Raw genomic sequence first — 20,620 nt, forward strand, 5'->3', positions numbered from 1 at the left:
TTCAGCTCTGTACCTTGTCCACACTCCTCCAACAGAATGGATGCATAAAACACTTTCATCTAAAGTTTACAAAAATATAAATAATTTTAGAGCTGCAAAAGGGCCCTAGTGATAATCTGGTCAGACTCTTCCCCAAGTTTATAATTGAGCCAACTGAAGTCCTCGCAGATTAACTACCTTGCCTCAGGTCTTTGTCTACGTTAGCAAGAGCCTTCCTGCTTTGTCTCACATTGACTGGGGCTAAGCTCTCAAAACAACTAGCTTACTTTAGCTAGAAACAGACTCTGCATATCAACTATGCTATACTAATCTTTAAAAATTATATAAAAGCAATTTTAATTTTTCACTTAAAACGTCATATCAACAAACTTGTGATATATTGTAACCATTTTAATAATATGAAGCAATGGGATAAATCCTTTAACAGGGATACTGATTTACTACCGTGAATATGTACCGACACTTTGGTGCAGTATCATGCCTGATTCAGTCAAATAATGTGTTATTTACTTGCACTGCCACACATGTGAAAACACTTACATCTCATTGGTTGACAGAAGAGCACACAGCCATGTACCTCGTTTCTGGTTTAAATGCATAGAAATGTTCTCATGTACAATGGATTTTTCACCACTCAGGGACTTCATAATAGATGAACAACTTTTCAATACACTATTTCTGCCTTGCTATTTTTTTTTTAAGTGAAGAGAGAGGGGAAAAAACCAATACTGTGGTACAAAAGACCTTTTTACAAGGTCCTTTCTGGAGAAATGTTGAGAATACAGTTATAGTCCTATAATAAGACTATAATCAAGATCATCCTACAAGGACGTGAGGGTAGACTCACTCTCCTGGAGAGTTTCTGATCTTATTAAGACTATTATATTTGACTGGCTTTAAAAACAAAGAATATTATAATGAATAGAGGGGAGAAATTCTAGCAGAAGACTTTCCTAGAGAGGTTATTTTGAACGTATTTCAATCCTATAATGACTGTAATGAAAACGACATGTTAGGTCATTCTACTGCAGAAGTTTGTGTCCAGAAACACACTCATGATAATATAATTAATGCTGTTTTTGGTGTTTTGTGAAAATACAGAGGCCATGAAAGCAGAAAAATGTAGCACTATTACAAACAGTAAGGAAACATTCTCAAAGAATAAACACATAACACGTAAAATTTTTAAATGGTATCTAATAAATTTTCATGTCAAATCTTTTAACTAAACATATAAAAATTTTAAATGGCAACTAATAAATCTTCATGTGAAATCTTTTAACAAAATCCACAAATAGATTATAAAAATTGAACAATCATAAATGTCTTATGTATAAAGTTTTAAGGGAAGGTTTAAATTTCGACATTATTCTGTTTAATCAAATACTTGAGGAATTTTAGTTACTGCTGAGCAGCAGTCAATTGATACATTTCTAAAATAATTCAGTTATGAAAATAATACCACAATTAAGGTTTGGCATAGTAGCATTCCATCAATCTTCAGTCATCCACAAATGTTAACCGCCCAGGCCCTTCATTCTTCATCCATCTCCTGTATCTCTTCCATCTGGGGTCATTTGCCAACTTTTTCTTTAATTCTTCCTCTTGTTCTTGCTTGTAGACCTGTAAGTATAAATAACTAGATGACTTCACAATCCAAAGAGGAACATTTGCCATTAGCTTTATGGCATATTTACATTTTTCTAACATAATGTTAGGTAAAAAGTTTCCAGTGAATGTATTGATAACCATTCACCTAAAATACTAAACAATTAAGCATTTTATTTATTTATTTATTTATTTGCAATTAACCGTTTTAACATTCAGTGTTAAACATGAAAGAACAACCTGTATAAGAACTAGTAATTTTGTGGCCGGGCGTGGTGGCTCACACCTGTAATCCCAGCACATTGGGAGGCCAAGGCAGGTGGATCACCTGAGGTCAGGAGTTCAAAACCAGCCTGGCCAACATGGTGAAACCCCCGTCTCTACTAAAAAAAAATAGAAAAAATTAGCCGGGCGTGGTGGCACATGCCTATAATCCCAGCTACTTGGGAGGCTGAGGCAGGAGAACTGCTTGAACCTGGGAGGCGGAGGTTGCAGTGAGCTGAGATCATGCCATTGCACTCCAGCCTGGGCAACAAGAGTGAAACTCCATCTCAAATTAAAAAAAAAAAGAACTAGTACTTTTTTTTTTTTTTTTTTTTTTTGAGACAGGGTCTCTCTTGGTTGCCTAGACTGGAGTGCAGTGGTGCAATCTCAGCTCACTGCAATCTCTGCCTCCTGGGTTCAAGCAATTCTCCTGCCTCAGCCTCCCTAGCTGGGCCTACAGGAGCATGCCACCACGCCCGGCTAATTTTTTTGTATTTTTTTTTTTAGGACAGATGGGGTTTCACCATGTTGGCCAGGCTAGTCTCAAACTCCTGGCCTCAAGTGATCCACCTACCTCAGCCTCCCAAAGTGTTGGGATTACAGGCGTGAGCCACTGCACCCTGCCTAGAACTAGTAATTTTTTGTCACTGATTTCTGTAACCTAGGAATACATTCTTTTCCTCAATGAAAATTGACTGAGTTTAAAGGGCTTAACATTTCCTCTCTACAACTAATGTCTAATATTAAAGAATCAAAACTTTATTTTTTTAATATAGTCCTTTGTAAATTTAACTGATGACTTTCAGATTTGGTGATCTTAACCAAGGAACAAAATGACCTTACATACATGTTTATCTCCAAACTGAACTTACACCTACGTTCATCTAATTATGAATTTTTCATTTTTTTAAATTAAAGTTTCCAAAGAAGGTTAAATAAACCACAGAGTTAAAACTTGTGAGAACACAGAACATCTGCATTTATGCAACTTTTTTTTTTTTTTTGAGATGGGGTCTCATTCTGTCATCCAGGCTGGAATACAGTGGCACAATCTTGGCTTACTGTAACCCTCCGAGTAGCTAGGACCACAGGCACCACCAAGCCCAGTTAATTTTTTGTATTTTCTTGGTAGAGACAGGGTTTCGCCATGTTGCCCAGTCTGGTCTCGAACTCCTGAGCTCAAGCAATCTGCCTGCCTGGGCCTCCCAAAGTGCTGGGATTACAGGCATGAGCCACCGCACCCAGCCTGCAATTCTGTAACTTTTAATGCTGTCAACTAAAGCAAAATGAACAAGCTGTCTTAGCCAGTTTCACAGCCACATCAAATTTTGGAAAGAAATTATTTTACTTCCAAATATTAGGAAGTAAAGACTAAGACAACTTCATACGATAACATATAATTCACCCCACAATAGCACCCTAAGAAAGACACAGTTTTGCAGATTGAGCTGCTTTACCTTCTTAAAAAAGAAAACTTTTAAACTTTTAACCTACTTAAAAGAACAAGCTTTTCAAATAGTTTAGGAGCTAACTGGCTAACTGGTATGCTGTAACTAAATAACATTTTTTTTTTTTTGAGATAGAGTCTCACTCTGTTGCTCAGGCCAGAGTGCAGTGGTACAATCTTGGCTCACTGCAACCTCTGCCTCCCTGGTTCAAGTGATTCTCCTGCCTCAGCCTCCCGAGTAGCTAGGATTACATGCATGCACCACCACGCCCAGCTAATTTTTTTGTATTTTGAGACAGGGTTTCACTATGTTGGCCAGGCTGGTCTTGAACTCCTGACCTCAAGTGATCCACCTGCCTCAACCTCCCAAAATGCTGGGATTACAAGTGTGAGCCACCACACCCAGCCCTAAATAACACTTTTATTTTATTTATGAACAGGTATACTTGGTAAAACATCGGGCAATTCACAGTAAGTTAATTTACATAAATATAATTCAGACCAAAACTTTAATTTCAGTGAAATCTATTTAGGACATCACGTACAAAATGAAATGACTACGAAACTAAAAAAACTAATGTATCTCAGACTTCTTAAGCAGGTTTTGGCTGGGTGCAGTGGCTGATGCCTGTAATCCCAGCACTCTAGGAGGCCAAGGTGGGCAGATTGCTTGAGCTCAGGAGTTTGAGACCATCCTAGACAACATGGCAAAACCCCAACACTATATGATAAAAATAAGAAAGAAAACAAAAAGGTTTCACTGTGCTCTATTCTTATATTTAACATAATAGCCAATGAATTTTATCCTGAATCTAAAAGTGTCATTATGATAATGAGACTGCTAATCCCTTTAACATGATGGCTAGGTAGCGGATCACCTCGAAGTAATTTTTGTAGGTGACAACTGTAGCATAAAGCATTTATTAAAATGCCCGAAAGTTTAGAGGCATTACAGTAATTCGATTTAATTTAAAAGTAAAACAAAAGTAACTTTCTATAGATGTCAGTTATTACGCAGAATATCTTGTGCTCAATTATTTTGAAATGAAGTCATCTCAACAAAATTTCCACCTCTTACTCTGGTTTTTTTTTTTTTGTTTTTTTTTTTTTTTTAAGTCTCTGTGGCTAGGTTTACAGGATTGGAAGAAAACTTGGGAAGGGCCAAATTTTAGTGCAGTTACCCAAAAGTTGTTGTAACACCCTTGCAAACATGCATATCATTCCAATGCAGTTTAACATTTTTAAAACGTTTTCAGAATTTGTCGATTAAAGTATTTGAAGTTCATCCTCTAAAAAGAGAAATTACAGGTTAAAAACCCACCGTCTCACTACCAAATAGAGTCCTACTTTCAATAAAAGATCTTTACTAATTGTTTAACTCTAGGATTTCAGAAATGTGAGCACACTTCTGTGATCCCTCATTATAATACACCTGATTTTAACTTGATCAGGTGGATGACACTTAAATCACAGCAGGGTGACTACTCACCTCATAATTCTCCTTGATCCAGAGCTCTCGTTTAAGAAAAGTTTCTTTCTGATGATCTTCTAGACTATCAAATTGAGACTTTGACATCTTCATAGATTTACGTATAATGTATAATCTCTCTTCCTCTCCATATTCTTTGCCTTTGATGTTAAAATTATAGATCCACCGACAATACCAAACTATATATGAGCATAGGTGAAAAGGAGCTAAGATAATTTGAAACAGGAGAAGATCACAGATTTGGGGTTTCTGATAGCCCCCCTTTATATCTATTTTACTTTTTATAATGTTCTTTATGATGTTCTCCTCCTCGTCACGAATTTCTTCTTTGGACTTTTTGTTTTTGCCTTTTTCTTTGGCTTTTTTGAGCAGTCCCTGCTGCTTGGCAATCTCTGTAGCTTGGATACGGTACTTGGGCACTGTGGCTAGGTAGCTGATTGCCTTATTGTAGCTATTCCACCAGCTGAAAAACTAGAATAATTAACAGAGAACAATGAGTCATTTTCATTACCCAAATTCATCTAAATTAAAGGAATGATAGAGTCTCGGTGAATACCATCTCCCAAGAAACCATTACAATTAAAAATAGGGATCTCAAAGATCCTACTTTGTAAGTAAAAGATACAACTGAACGAAGCCCATGCGTACACAGGATCTGAAGGCTGGATAAGTAAGGTAAACTCTGAGCTGAGCCAAAAATCACTGCTGCAGTCAGTGACCCAAGGTCAAAGGCTAATCAATGTATCATACCACACCTGTGGTTCGTATCTTTACCATTTGGCTCTTCCCCAGGTCACTTTAAAAAATTGTTTTTCTTTTTTTTTAAACAGCAACCTACTTACTAGAGAAAGAGTTAAATGGCAAAATCTAGCTGGTGAGGAATTTGTTTAAAAAACTCATAGTGTATAGACTCAGGCAACTATATTCATTCCCATCTCTTTTCCTAAGCCATCTGCAGTGGCACTCATCCTATTCTGATGGGAGACTCAAATATGGTTGAACTCTACCTATTTGGACAGGAGAACATTAACTTACTTCATAAATGTATTCAACCATAAAGCATTTGTCAGAAAATGCCCTGCTCCTCACATAGTACCTCCATAAACTTCAGCTCCTGATTAACTGAATGAATATAGCAGACATACAAATAATACCCTGCAATAGTAGCAATCTATTAAGAATATTTTTTAAAAAGTTACTACAGTATTACATTGTTTAAAACAAAAAAGTAAAATTATCCCTGCTCTCCCCTTTGAAAGGGTAAATCGTTCTACAAATGCTGACACATTTTAAACATACCACCTTAGTTTCCAATATAGTTTTTATTCATAAAAATTAAATGTTGGCCAAGTGCAGGGGCTCATGCCTGTCATCCCAGCACTTTGAGAGGCTGCGGTGAGTGGATTGCTTGAGCCCAGGAGCTTGAGATCAGCCTGGGCAACACGGCAAAACCGTGTCTCTACCAAAAAAAAAAAAAATACAAAAATTAGCCAGGTATGGTGGCACATGCCTGTAGTCCCAGCTATGCAGGAGGCTGAGGTGGGAGGATCGCCTGAGCCCAAGAAGTCAAGGCTACAATGAGTCATGATCACTCCACTGCACTCCAGTCTGGGTGACAGAGTGAGACTCCATCTCTAAAAAAAAAAAACACTGAATCGTTTCTGGGAATGAAACTGGAGAAGTAATTTTCAAACAAGCAGATTGCTTCATTCTAGTCATTTGACTTGTTCATTTCCTTTAAAGGAGCATGTGATAGGAATGGCTAGTTTAATAACAGGGAAAACTTATTTCAGGCAGAAGTTAAATTTTTGTGATACTTTACAACATGAAAAGTCCCTGGCCGGGCACAGTGGCTCACGCCTGTAATTCCAGCACTTTGGAAGGCCAAGGCAGGAGGATCACGAGGTCAGGAGTTCGAGACCATCCTGGCCAACATGGTGAAACCCCGTCTCTACTAAAATACAAAAAGGTAGCCGGGTGTGGTGGTGCGCGCCTGTAGTCCCAGCTACTCAGGAGGCTGAGGCAGGGGAATCGCTTGAACCCAGGAGGCGGAGGTTGCAGTGAGCCCAAATTGTGCCACTGCACTCCAGCCTGGCAACAGAACGAGACTCTGTCTCAAAACAAAAACAAAAACAAAAAGTTCCTATGCCTCTTTTAATCTATTTCAATGGTTTTCAACCTGAGCAGAAGCACCCTTAAAGGGGCACACAGAAATGCGTGGGACATTTCTGATTGTTACAATAATGATGGCAAGCACTACTGGCATTTGGTGACTGGTGCCAGGACTTGTTAGGCCAGGTTAAGGAATTCAGATTTCTCCCAAGTTTAATGGTAAGTCATTGAAAAGTCCTACAGAGGTAAATGATATGAATTAGCTGACGTTCACTCTAGCTATTATGTAGAAAATACTCCAGAGGGAACAATGAAAAAGGGTCTGGATTTTTGAGGGGTTGTTTTGTAGTAGTAATGACATTCTTCAACAATTTCTTAGATTTGCCACTGACAAAGATTCCAACATTGCCAATGAATAAAACAGATCTCAACTAGAAGTAAAATTTTACAAGAAGATACTCGCAGTTAGGTTTTAATGACTAGCACTAGGCAACGTGCACTCAATGCACATAAATATCGATAAAAATATCCACTGATACATACCTGAAACACCGAAATAGCACACACGCTGACCAAAATCACGACTCTAACATCCACCTTAGGGGCCAAGCGCCTGCTATAGTAGTGGTAGTAATGGCTGTAGTACTCTTCTGGATGATCCAGCATGTAATCATAATCTTTTCGTGTTTCTTCATCCTGTAAAATGACAAGATATCCAACTTCATAGGACAGTCCATTAAATGGCCTTAGTTTATAATCTGTTAAATCACATACAGAATTTTATAATTATATAAGGTTAATCTGAGTAAAAATACTGAAATTGTCAAAATCAAAAAATTTCCCATTGCTCTTCAAAGCCATGTAAATTTCCAGAACTTCAATGTTAGATATAAAAACATAACAAAAATACTTCTCTAAGTTCTTGAGTATTGTTAGTCCTCCTGGAAAAATAAAAACACTTTAATAACAATTAACCATTCAGCCTTTTTAGCTGATGCTTGGTGCTAATAAAAGCCTGTTCACAACTACTCTTAACTGTTGATTTTTTTTTTAATGCTTATTTCTTGTATATATTCACAATCACGTCCCAGCCTTGTATAGATAGTTTTCTGCTAAAAGCAAACAGTAGGTGAAGCCAGTCTGTGCCTACAAAACTGAATTATGCCCATCCCAAAGAAACACTGAGACACCCATGCAGCCCAACGGTCAAAGTCTAGCTTTGTGACCTTAGATAAAATATTTAGCCTCTCTGAGCCTCCTCCTTCTTCATTCACAAAAAGAGCTAACAATCCCTGTTGCTGTGAATATCAAATAACAAACATTATACAAAAACATGTTACAAACATGTAGTACTTCATCACTATAATATGTTGTCCAGCCCAGGTCACAAATGAGGTAACATATAGATCTTCCTTACCGATACAAACTCCTTGAAAGAATTATAGCATTCCAAAATGCTGCTCTGTATGTTCACAGATAAAACATTTAAAAAAATATATTCTCTGATTCTAATCAATTTCTAACAGGGATAAATGCAATGTTGTACTGAGCTATGCAGGTTGCAGAGTTATTAAACCAGGTCACGATTTGTTCTTTATCTCACAGGAAACCTATTACATTTTCCAACTTGCCCCATTTTCAAAAAAATTAAAGATAAAAACTATTATAAAATCAAAACAAATTCTTTAATCTCTATATATGAGTATAATAAAAACCATTACAAAAACAAAAGTCTGTTTTGCCAGGTGTGGTGACTCATGCCTGTAATCCCAACACTCTGGAAGGCCAAGGCGGGAGGATTGCTTCAGCCCAGGAGTTTGAGATCAGCCTGGGCAGCATGGTGAGACCTTGTCTTTACAAAAAATAAAAAAAATTGTATTTGCACAGGGCATGGTGGCATGTGCCTATAGTCCCAGCTTCCCAGGATGTTCCCCAGGTGGGAAATCACTTATGTGATCATGCCATCACACTCCAGTCTGGGCAAGACAGCAAAACCCTGTCTCCAAAAAAAAAAGTCTTTTTTTTATCTTAGAGGAATGAATTATTCAACATTTATTAACTGTAGATTCCTAGCTAAAGGCATTTCAAAATCTAAACTTAGTGCCTTGCTACTGCAGACAGATTCTCTGGGGTCTGTTTAGGATCACCTTCTGAGTCCTCCAACATGTAGTTTTTTAGATTTAAAGTAAGAAATTTGTTAATGACTAAATCTTGCTTGTATCCATTAAAATCATTACGTATTTTCTATTAAGAATTTTGGGCCGGGCACAGGCGCTCACTCCTGTAATCCCAGCACTTTGGGAGGCCAAGGCAGGCAGGTAACTTGAGGTCAGGAGTTCGAGACCAGCCTGGCCAACATGGCAAAATCCCATTTCTACTGAAAATACAAAAATTAGCCAGTCATGGTGGCTTGCGCTTATAATCCCAGCTACTCGGGAGGCTGAGGCAAGAGAATCACTTGAACCTGGGAGGTGGAGGTTGCAGTGAGCCGAGATTGTACCACTGCACTCCAGCCTGGGCGACAGAGCGAGACTCTGTCTCCAAAAAAAAAAAAAAATTTTGAATTTGTGTGAGATCATTCTCAGTAAGTTCTCCTATATTCATTACATTCAAACAATTTCTTACCTCTCACCAGTATATGAAACGATGTAAACTAGTAGCTAGCTTAATTAGATATGAATATATTTATATGGAGGGCCAATATGAAAACTCTCAGTTATACAACGAGGTGTGAGCTCAAGCTAGTATTATTTTCAGATTCACTCCTTGTATGTTCTCTTCAGTCAAAAAGGATTTTCTTGTGGCAGCTGCTATATGCCTCAACTGTCAATCCGTGACTCATTCTTTAAGTCATCATCCTATTCCAGAGCTTCTAACCTAGAAAGGGTAAACCTATATAAGGGTCACACAGACAGCGCTGAAGACTAAAGCCTGTGTCTCTTCATGTGTCTCCTTTTGAGTACCTCAAGAAATCATCTGAGAATTTTCCCATTCTCCCTCTGCTTTTTGGGCTAATTTTATAGAAATGCCGTTTTGGCGCCTTAAATCCTTGACTTTAACTCGGCATCCCAATCATGACAGATGCCTTTTGAAATGTATTTCTTCAAGTACAATTCTTCTTGCTACAACTAGATTACATGTAGCTTTTAAACGAAATGCCACACTGAGATCAGACTCCTATGAGCCTCATTGTCTCTGCGCAGCCCTTTGCCCCGGCTGTCTGCACTCCTCCTGGTTGAAGTATATGGAGTAAGGTCTTGGAGTGTCGTTGAAATCTGGTAAGCGGACATCATGTGTCCAATGACTATCTTCTCTTTTTGTTCTCTTATCTCTGTTCTACAGAACGTAGATATCATCCCTCTTCAAACATTTCACTCAGATCTTTCACCAGGGTCACCATTTTCTCACTGGTTTCTAGATTATTGACTTTACCAAGTCCTGAACTCCTTTAACACAATGGTCAACTAATGCTCCAACACAAGCAACTCCAAAATTTATACCTTGTGTCTGGCCTCTCTACTGCAAGCAGAGCCTGTGCAATCTGTTCAAGGTCCCCTAATGGAGTCCTCAAACTACCAAATTCCTGCAAGACATCTCAGGGTCAAGTCTGACTTCTCTTTGGATGGTGTTCTTTTCTTTAGGGTCACCACAAATTTATGACCCTGTTTTGGCCATGATTAGACTAAAAAGTTGGCCACTTCCTCGTTACAGCATTTATTCAATTTATTTTATCTCCATTCTAGGGCTTAAAGCTTTCTCTCCAAAATGAAGAAAATCATCAGTTTTCATGCATACTGATGATGATCAGTGAGGCATGCATATACTTTAGAATCAAGAGCAGCACAAATAGGTAAAACTTAGGAGTTCTCAACAGCCTAAGTCAAAATTCTGCTCTTTAGTAACCTACAAAGTTTAGAATCAACCTAGTAAGAACAAGAGGATACCAAGAATATTAGCAAAGAAAAGGCATAATAAGAAGGACCATCCTTCTGGGACTCAAGTAGAAAGCTAAGGTACATTCTTATTTTTTTCATACTCATCTTGAACTAAGGTAGCCACACAATTTTTTTTTTTTTTTTTTTAAATCTCCAGTGCTTTCCCATGGCCAAAGTTAAAATTTCCTTCGCATGCCACCAGGCCTTCACAACTGCTCCAAACTTACCTACCTAGCAACATCCCTTATCAGTTTCCCCTCTTTTACCCATAGCAAACATTCAGACAGCAGTTTCTGGAATTTGGTGTGTTATTCCAACACAATGTTCCTTTTCATACCTATGTCTTCAAACGTCTATTTCTCTCTAATTTGAACCTCATGAGTCCTATTAATCCTTTAGAATGTAAACATTACTGCCCCAGACAGTCGGATCGTTCTTATTACACTTGGTACCTATTTATTATAGCACTTATCACATTGTAATCATCAGTTTTTTCTTTTCTTAGAATGAGAATTTCTGGAAAGTAGGTAGGGTAACTCCAAGGCCTAGTACAGTGCCTGGCATTCAGTAAACATTATTTCAAAAACGAGTGAACTTTTGTGAAGGTTTTTCCTTGCAATATGCATCTCTCCACTACATAGGTCTCCATCTCACCAGCAAGGCTGGATGGGTGGCGATGTCATAAAAACTTCAGTTTGGCAGAAGTGACTGCTTGAATTCATAGTTTATGAAAATATGCTACTGTGGCTAACATAGCTTAAACCTTAAAACAGTTTAATATCTTACCTTTCAATAAGGTAGTACTTTTTCTTTCAGCAATTTTGTGGATCTTAAGGTCCCAGGGTCTGGAGATTCCAACTTCTTTCCAAAACCAAAACCTTTATACTTGTTTCTTCCTCCTGTCTGTCCTGAGCCTTGACAAGCAGGGCAATAAGCTCCTTGTTTCTAATCTCTACAGGAATAACTGTGGTGCTTCTGCTGGTGTCCATTCCACTCCCAATCCTCTTGGGCATATGCAGGAGGACTGGAACATAACCACCAATATCTAGATCAAAAGTGAACAAGAGGAAACCCACAAGCAAAGAAAGTACTGAATCCTTCCTTCTCTTAAAGGGTCATCCCCCCTCCCCAGAGGCAAAAATATATTATGTTCCTGCCCTTGAAGGAAATCATGAATTGTTTGATCTCAGTACATAAATTGTAATAATTTGATATTGCAGCTAGTTTTACATTTAAAACTTTCTATTACACAGAGTATAAAAACCATCTTTGGGGTGGTGAAGGTCAGGAATCAATGATATATGAAAATGTATTACTGTATTCACTCAATATATATTAATCTTACTATTTTTTTTAAATCCACACACACACACCCATACACACACACACACACAAATGATCCTTCAAAAAAAAAAAACAACCTCTGGTCTAAATTTTTTTCCAGGCCATTATATCCTATAAAAGAGGGAGAAAATTAACTGCTACCCATTTCATTTTTTTCTTGTTTCCTGCCCACTAGTCACTAGTGCAACTTATCTTCTTCTCTATCTTCTCTTCTCATTCTGCACATAGTCTCAAAAACTTCCATGATTTGGAATATTACCTACATACTAGTAATGCTTGTAACTGTTTTTCTTGCCTCCTCCTATTCTCAACTATGTCCTGAACATTTTCTAAATGCAACATAAATATCTCAAACTCAACATGCTCAAAAACTAATCTATCCCTCTGTGTATCAGTTAATACTATCAGCATCTACTTGGTCACTTGAGCTTTTAAAAACTTCAGTTGTTTTCATTTCAAAAATGGTGATGCAGGGCATTAGGCCTTGTATTGAGCACAAAAAGAGAATAAAAGACAAGACAGGTCCGTGGCCTCAAGAACCCTCCATCTAGAAGAAGAATCTAGCAAGCAAGAAAAGCACAACTGAGTGTGCTAAGGAACAAGAGGCTGACTCTGTCTAAAAACACTAGCAATGGGATTCACAGCGGAAGGGAAATGGGGGCTGGATCTCGGAAACAAGTAAGGTATAATGAAACTTGTTTCAGGCAAAGGAAACAGCAAGTGTTAAGGGTATAAAAGTATCAAAAAATATCATGGATTCAGGGAAGCTTGAGCATTGGGGAAATTTAGGAAGAAACGAGTAGTAAATATAGCTAGGAAGGCAAGTTTGGATAAGAACTGTTGAGGATCTTGTATGCTGCACCAAAGAGTTAGGATGTTATCAACTGTGCTATTCAAAAACAAAAATGTTTCCAAGTATGAGAACAATAGCATTATGTAGAAGTATGTATTTCTGAAAGACAATTCTGGCAGTATTGCAAAAAGTCGAATGAGGGAGAAACAGATTTTAGCAGCTAAGAAAAAGAATAGGACTTGGTAAGTAAAGGGGTACACAAGAATCAAAGGAGATGTTGAACATGACACCAAAGTTTTTAATCAGAGTTACTACGTAGACAATGTTACTCACTAAGATAATGAATACAGGAAAAAAAACAGCAAGTTTGGAGAAGATGCAAGGAAAACTTGTGGAAGATTTTGAACTAGGAAGAAAAAAAATTACTAGCTATCCTTTCAATTTCTGGAGCCTCAAGGATTATCTATTCCTGCAGAGGAGTGCACCTTTGTCTTTGACTAACCTATTTTAACTCTAGAGACAGAAGTAACTTGTAGAAAACTGGAAATAATGCAAATGACTCCTATTCACAGAAAGACAAATTATGTCCGTGGAATGCAACACATTATTGCTTGGTAGGTATTTTCCAGTTTTACAGGCATTTCAGCATTCCCTATCTGATTAAAAATGTTGGCACTTTTTCTCTTTCAACTAGTTTTAGTATCTTACTGGTTCCCTCATTGATTAATATGTTAAATAAAATCTCTGACACATGTTCATTCTGTATTTGTGAGAGTCATAATTATATCTTCTTTTGAAGTTTATGCTTTCACAAAGATAAGATTGATTTCAGACATGTTTAATTGCGGGTACCTGTGCTACAGAGGAGAGGCAGCTGAAAATATGAGCCTGGAGAACATGCAGGTTTTAGAGCTGTCAGCTTAAAAGCAGTGGCTTAGGTCAAGGATACAGTTGAGTTTCATCAGGAAGAGCTTAGAAAAGAAAAAAGAAAAGAGTACACAAAGGAGAACTCAACAGAATAGCAATGCTTAAGGGGTAGGTAGTAGAAAAGATGATAAAGACTGAAAAGAAATGGCGAGGACAGGAGAAACAGACAAAGATCACGTCAAGGAAGTCAGGGAAGAACACCTTAAAGAACGAAATGGTCAACAATATCACATGACACAAAGTTCCAGGAGGAGGAAGAAATGAAGAGCAGTCAATCTGATCAGATCTGGCGAGCAGAGTGTCACTGTTCACCTCAACAAGAACAGTTCCAACACATGTGCTGCTGCACACGCCAGTCTATGACAGCTTGAATGAAAGGGAGATGAGAAAGTAAAGACAGTGAACACCAAAGAAAGGAAAAAATGTAAGTGTAGTTTTAAAGGAAGCAAAATGAAGCGAAAGGAGTGGGAAATGAACCAAGTAGGAGATTTTCAAGTTGCCAAAGAGGAATGACAGAAGAAGATTCCAGAAGAAGAATGACAGAAGAGGGATTCCAGAAGAAGACAGTGTAAGTAAAATGAGTTCAGTCAAGAATACCTTTTTGCCCTCCCCAAACCATTCTCAAAATTGCTCCCAGAGTTTTCTTCCTAAAACAAACATAAGATTGTGTCATTTCTCCACTTTAAAACTTCTGGTAACTATTCAATACATAAAGTTCCGATTCCTGAACACAACTTAAGGGGTCCTTCATCATCTGATCCCAAACTATGTTCCAGTATCCTGCAACATTCTCCCTCCCACGGCACCTCGCAGGCTCCCAACCTAGAAATAGCAGATCCCCTAAAGTCTATGAAAAACAGTAAGGGTCTTTGCACTCCTGTGAATATCTCAAAATGTTCCATTTACCTACGATAAATCTGTACAAGCTAAATTAAAATGTCTAGTACTCAGTGTCTGGCTAGTATTATATCAAGTCAGTAGTTTTCAGGTTGATTAAGAACTCTGATTGGTTGTTGATTACATCATGTCAGCCAGTCATGGCACCAGGATCAAACACAGCTAGTATATAATCACCCTTGGCCATAAGTAGGGAGTAACCACTGAAATTAAGGAACCAGTAAAAACTAACATTTACGGGTTCACAGCAGAAATAGTAAATGTGGTACATACACTACCACATCATTTTTCCAGGGCCGTGGGAAACATTACTATCAAATATGTTACTCTTTCCCACTAAACCCAGAAAAGGTCTCAAAACTCTTAAAAGGTAAGAGTTTTGTTCCAGGTAATCATGACCAATCAGGATTGGCATATGAAATGGAAACTATATGCCATCTGTGGACTATAAATTAACTTAATTTGGTTGTTTATCAGCATCACACCTATAATAGAAATTTATATAATTTTAGGGTTCGGTGCATGTGCCAGTAATCGCAGCTATTTGGGAGACTGAGGCAGGAGGACTGCTTGAGCATAGGATTTCAAGACCAGCCTGGGCAACACAGTGAGACCCTGTCTCAAAAAAGAAAGCAATTTATATAATTTTTAAATATTTTTATGATTATTCGATTACTATGAATGACTGATTAAATACAATCTGGGAAATGTTGAAAAAGAATAGTAATACATGCAGTTCATTTTTTCCCCAAAGCAGAGTCCCTGGGACAAATACGATAAAACTGATCCTTGGTGGAGAAAATGCTCATTACTATAATACCTCATGAAACTACATCTCATTCCCGGAACAAGCCTTGCACACTCATGACTCTATGTTTCTGTTGATCAAGTTTCCCCTCTACCAGAAATGTCCTTTCACCATCAACCTTGGTGACTTCGTTCCTGATCAACTCAAAGGGTACATTCTTCTCTAATCCAAGAAGACATAATCACTTCCTCTCAGCACAGCAATATAATCTGCACAGACTTGTATTATATAACTTATATAATAACTGAACAATAAGTATCTGTCTCCCTTGTTATTAAAAACTTTAAGTCAGAAACTGTGTCTTTTCCTTTGTTATGGTCTCCTCCAAGCCCCTATGTCAGTCCCAGTTAAAGAAGGGGTTGAGTAAGAGAATATAAGGAACGAACAATAAACAGAAACGTAACAGGGCAGGGAGTTCAGAATCGTTTTTTGCTAAATTCTTCCTAAGTGCTAAAGCCCTGCCACATCAGACTGGTAAAAGGAAACTGAAGTGTTGTTGTAATGCTTCCCTTCCAAGACAAGTCTGGAGTAGAATGACCTCTCTACACATCCTTTCAACTTATCAAATAGCCTTCACCTTCATGCCAGAAATATTCCCAAGACCTTTTCTAGGCTCTTTTCTTGTGATCCTGCAAAATGCCATCAAATTCTACGCTTTTGCATTTTTTACCAATCATAGTTTTTCTAAGTGCATCCTTTCAAGTTGTTCTCTCATCTGCTTATTTCTATGCCATTTCTCATATTTCATGTATTATCCAATTTTTATCTACATTCAAAAATTATCACTCACTTAAAAACCCTCAGAACATTAAAAGTAGAAGTGCAATTTTTCTCTCATGCAGGAATTTTTCACTCATAACCGTCCAATTTACTTATCTATACCACTCTTTAAAACTGCAATTAATTTGAGTGAAATGGCAGAGGGCGTTGCACATACCAATGTCAAAATGCCAGAAATCCACTTTCCATTTCCATTCTATCTGAATGTCTCCAGATACGAGTTTTTATAACATTAATGCTCTGATGTGCCAGACACTGTGCTAGGTGCTATGGATATACGCACAAAAAATGAGGAGCATGGTTTAGTAGGAAAGAGAGACCTACTCAGTACTTAAATGCAGTGTGATAAGTGCTATAGCCACTTTAAAAACATGTAAGTGGGACCAGATTATTCTACCTCATGAGATCCAATGTTGACACAGAGGGTAAGTGTCCACTTGTTTAACTTCCAAAGTCCATAAACTCCCTAAATCCCCAAAAGTCAAACACACTAAATACTACTGCATGGTCTTAGTTTATAAAGCAGTGTGTGAAATCATAATGGTTTGAAGTTTTGCTGAGATCTGGAACTGTAATTTATTTGGGAATCTGAACTAAGCATGACTTGGTGAAAGCATGAGGCCAGTGCCTTTGCCTTCCATTATTACCCACACTTCTTTTTTTTTGGTTTTCCTCCATTTCTCCATGCACAGGTAAAATCTTTTTGCTAAAATAGTGATGATCAAATGTCATATCTTCTTGTCTTACCAACTGTATTTAAGTCATGTTAGTGTACTTATTTTTTAACAACCACCACCTAAAAAAAAAACAAAACCTCCTCAAAAGGGCATTTATTTGACCAAAACCACCTCAGAATCATAAATCCACTGATGTTTTACATAATTATAGTTTCCATTTTGGTGATGTATTTATTATCAACATTCAGAGATAGGCTTCTGCATCCCGTTTTTATTCCAGAGCCACTGGAACTCAGCTTCTCCCACTATTCTATCTGACCTGCTCTTAGCAAACGCCACCTGGACCTTTTATCCTTCACAAACCCTTTTTACAGCCGGAGGATACAATCCAAACAAACAGCCATTACATCTCCATTGCCTCAACGGATAATGTGCAAGGCTGAAGCCCTCCAAATTGGATGACCTCAGTTCATTAAAACCTTGCATTACCCAGAAAACATATTCTTTGGCAACTTCCTCACAATTCTCCGTTATGACAGAAATTAAAGCAGACCACCCTGTAATAATTGTTCCCACACACAGCAAGTCAAAGTCCTTATCCTTATTCCAAGAGAGAGCATCTTCAATGAGGTAAATAGTTCTTGGAGGTGCTCCACTTGGAAGATGAATATATGTTCATCTCCATAAATTTAAAATGCAAGTTTTCAAAGAGTTCTGCTGGGTCTGATTTTCCAGGGTCCAAAATATCTCCAGACATCCCTTTTGTCTCACAGATAATTTCCACAGTAAGACAGTGGGCGTTCTGGGGGAGCTACAGAACACTCCCCTCATTCCCTCCTCCAGCAGTACAACTCCACTTCCACTCCCCTGTTCCAAGATATTTGTAGCTATCACAAACCCATCAGAGTCAAGAGTACAAGTGTTACCTACTCCAGACATACTGGTCTTTAACTGCCTAAACGTTCCTTGATCTTGAGTGGATCACTTATTTTATCTAGCTTTTCATTAGCTGACAATGAGTGGTAAACTTTAGGGGTAGAAATCTTTAGAGGCAACCATATAGATTCATCAGATCAGTCCCGGGATGGGGGGACTGATAGGTCTCTCCTGGTGGCCCTCCCAGCAGGAATCTCTACAGTCACTATCTCTACCCTCTAATCATGGCACTTGTTTTCAAAGTTCTTACCAACATGCTCACCATTCTCATGCCAAAACTACTCATCTCCACTCCTACAAAGCCCAGCAGAAGGCAAGAGCTGGCAGTGTTTCTGCTGCCCTCTCTTCTGGAAGTTCTCCATCTTCCAGAAGATGGGTTGACACAGAGGGTAAGCATCCACTTGTTTAACTTCCAAAGTCCATAAACTCCCTAAATCCCCAAAAGTCAAACACACTAAATACTATTGCATGGTCTTAGTTTATAAAGCAGTGTGTGAAATCATAATGGGATAACTGATATACAATCCAAATATCACTATCTTTAACCTAATTATCTATATCATCCTAACAACTACTGCATTCCTGACACTCAACCTAAATTCAAGCACCACAACCCTATTACCATCTCGCGCCTGAAACAAATTAACATGATTAACATCCCTAATCCTATCAATTTTACTATCCCTAGTAAATCCCATTATGATTTCACACACTGGTCCAGGGCTCCCTCACGCACCAGCAGGGCTTCTGGCTGACTACAAGGAACAGAAGTTGGAGCTTCATATGCTGAAGTGCCTTGGATGGAGAGTTCTTTCCTATTTTTTCTGGAGTCTTTTTTCCATCACTTTTTACATAATCGGCAACAAAGCCCTTTGGGGCCTCAGCATTTTCCCAGTTCCCCAGCCATCCCTCAGTTAACTGCCAATAAAAATTACAATCTCACTAACGCTAGTGAGAATTTAATGAACTAGGTAAATTAAATTTTACCTAGTTCAATTCACCTAGTTTACCTAGTTCAGGGCCCGCCCCTCCACCACTCATTTTATGACTCCAAATTATCCAAACTGCTCTGGAAGGCATCAATAAAGTTGTTAGCTCCTTGACTATTTTCAGCTCTGGAAAAACAATCTGGAGGAACAATCCAAGGTTAAATTATATCCACTCAAAGTACAATCATTAAAAGCAGGCTACCTGGCAACATAGAAAATTTTGCCTCGGGAAAAAAAAAAGGCTAGAAAAGAAATACTTTACAACTACAATCGCTGACGCATTAGTATGATGGGGCCCTTCAAGCAGTAATACCACCATCAAGTACGATTTATACTTCGTGATGTCCTAGATGGTTTGATTTTTTGCAGTAGTAGAAGAAAACAGCATCGGGCTAAATCTCTCATCCCCACAAGACTCAATAAAACCTGTCAAATGAAATACAAATACATATTCACAAAATATTTCCTACTAGAAATTCTCAGAATTTTGTACCCAAGTCATTAAGCACCTATTTATGGGTCCTATGGAAAGGGGGGCGGTTCGCACACTTATCATTTAATCCCCATAATAACCCTGAGAGGAGGTATCATGGCCTTAATTTTGCATATGAAGAAACAGCTATTTCAACATAATAAGTCACTATCCAAGGTCATACAGGGGTGTCACAGCAAAGACTCACATCCAGCCTTTTGACTGGTGTTCATTGTTCTTCTCAGTGTTTTCTTAGTTCCTTAAACCCAAACTAAGCGTCACCTTTAACACTATTTCCAGAAACCAATTTTCTGTCATATCAAACTGATGCGATCACAGTTGTCACTTGATATTCGAGACTTTCCCTGTTGTGGGCTACCCCAGATCCTACTAATAATGATCACCCTGCTTTTCGAATGTGAAATGCACGTTATTAAAATATTTTCACGAAATCGTAAGATGCCCAAAGTTTTGCATAACAATGTCACAAAAAGGAAGAGGGCAAGGAGGCTAGCTAGCTGTGCCCCCCAAGGCCCCGTGGGGCCGACTCGGCTCTTTCACAGGGCCACGTGGGAAACGTGAGTATCTTAAAGGTCGCGGTGGTGGCTGTGCTCAGTTTCGGGGTCACAGAGGCCCACGCTCCGCGGACCGGGGTCGGAAGGCGCCGTGGGCTTCCCGCGGCCAGTCTTCGAAGCCCCTCCACGCCCGCAGGCCTCACCTTGAGTGTCTCGTAGGCGGTTGCCACCAGCAGGAAAGCCTCCTCGGCGCTCTGCGGCGTCCGCCCGGGGCCCTCGTCGCCGGGCTGGGGCCGGTAGCGGTCGGGGTGGTAGCGCCGGGCCAGCTGGCGGTAGGCCCGCGCGATCTCCGCCTTGCCCGCCGAGCGGCTCACGCCCAGCACCTCGTAGCAGTCCCGCGTGCCGCAGTAGAGCCCCTCCACCAGGGCCCCCGCGGGCCGCACCAGCAGCAGCGCCGGCAGCAGGGGCGCCAGCAGCATCCACCAGCGCCGGCCGGCAGCCCCGGCTCCCCGGCCGGGAGAGAGCAGCGGCGCCCCCATCCCCAGCCTCGCTGGCGGCTTTGCCACCCCAGCGATTCTGCAGCACTCAGCCTCGCGCCCGGATAGTCCCGCCCGGCCCCAGCTACAC

At 39.2% G+C, this 20,620-nt stretch overlaps 1 protein-coding gene across 1 annotated transcript; it reads right to left on the bottom strand.

Annotated features, from left to right (window-relative positions):
* Window positions 1-370: 370 nt before the first annotated feature.
* On the bottom strand, window positions 371-20,588 carry DNAJC25 (DnaJ heat shock protein family (Hsp40) member C25). The gene is made up of 4 exons (NM_001204969.4): window positions 20,197-20,588; window positions 7,464-7,616; window positions 4,809-5,279; window positions 371-1,623 (listed from the first exon to the last, which is right to left on the bottom strand). Exons 1-4 carry the CDS (start codon window positions 20,530-20,532, stop codon window positions 1,501-1,503), a joined length of 1,083 nt encoding a protein of 360 aa, NP_001191898.3. The 5' UTR covers window positions 20,533-20,588; the 3' UTR covers window positions 371-1,500.
* Between the last annotated feature and the right edge of the window lie 32 nt (window positions 20,589-20,620).

Source organism: Pan troglodytes, chromosome 11 (genome assembly GCF_028858775.2).
Source record: "Pan troglodytes isolate AG18354 chromosome 11, NHGRI_mPanTro3-v2.0_pri, whole genome shotgun sequence".
NCBI lineage: Eukaryota > Metazoa > Chordata > Mammalia > Primates > Hominidae > Pan > Pan troglodytes.

Coding starts and splice junctions, on each gene's coding strand:
- DNAJC25 (NM_001204969.4), bottom strand. CDS start 20,532: ATGGGGGCGCCGCTGCTCTCTCCCGGCCGGGGAGCCGGGGCTGCCGGC. Junction 7,617..20,196: donor CCGCCTACGAGACACTCAAG/GTGAGGCCTGCG, acceptor GTCATTTTACAG/GATGAAGAAACACGAAAAGA. Junction 1,624..4,808: donor GGATCAAGGAGAATTATGAG/GTGAGTAGTCAC, acceptor TTATACTTACAG/GTCTACAAGCAAGAACAAGA.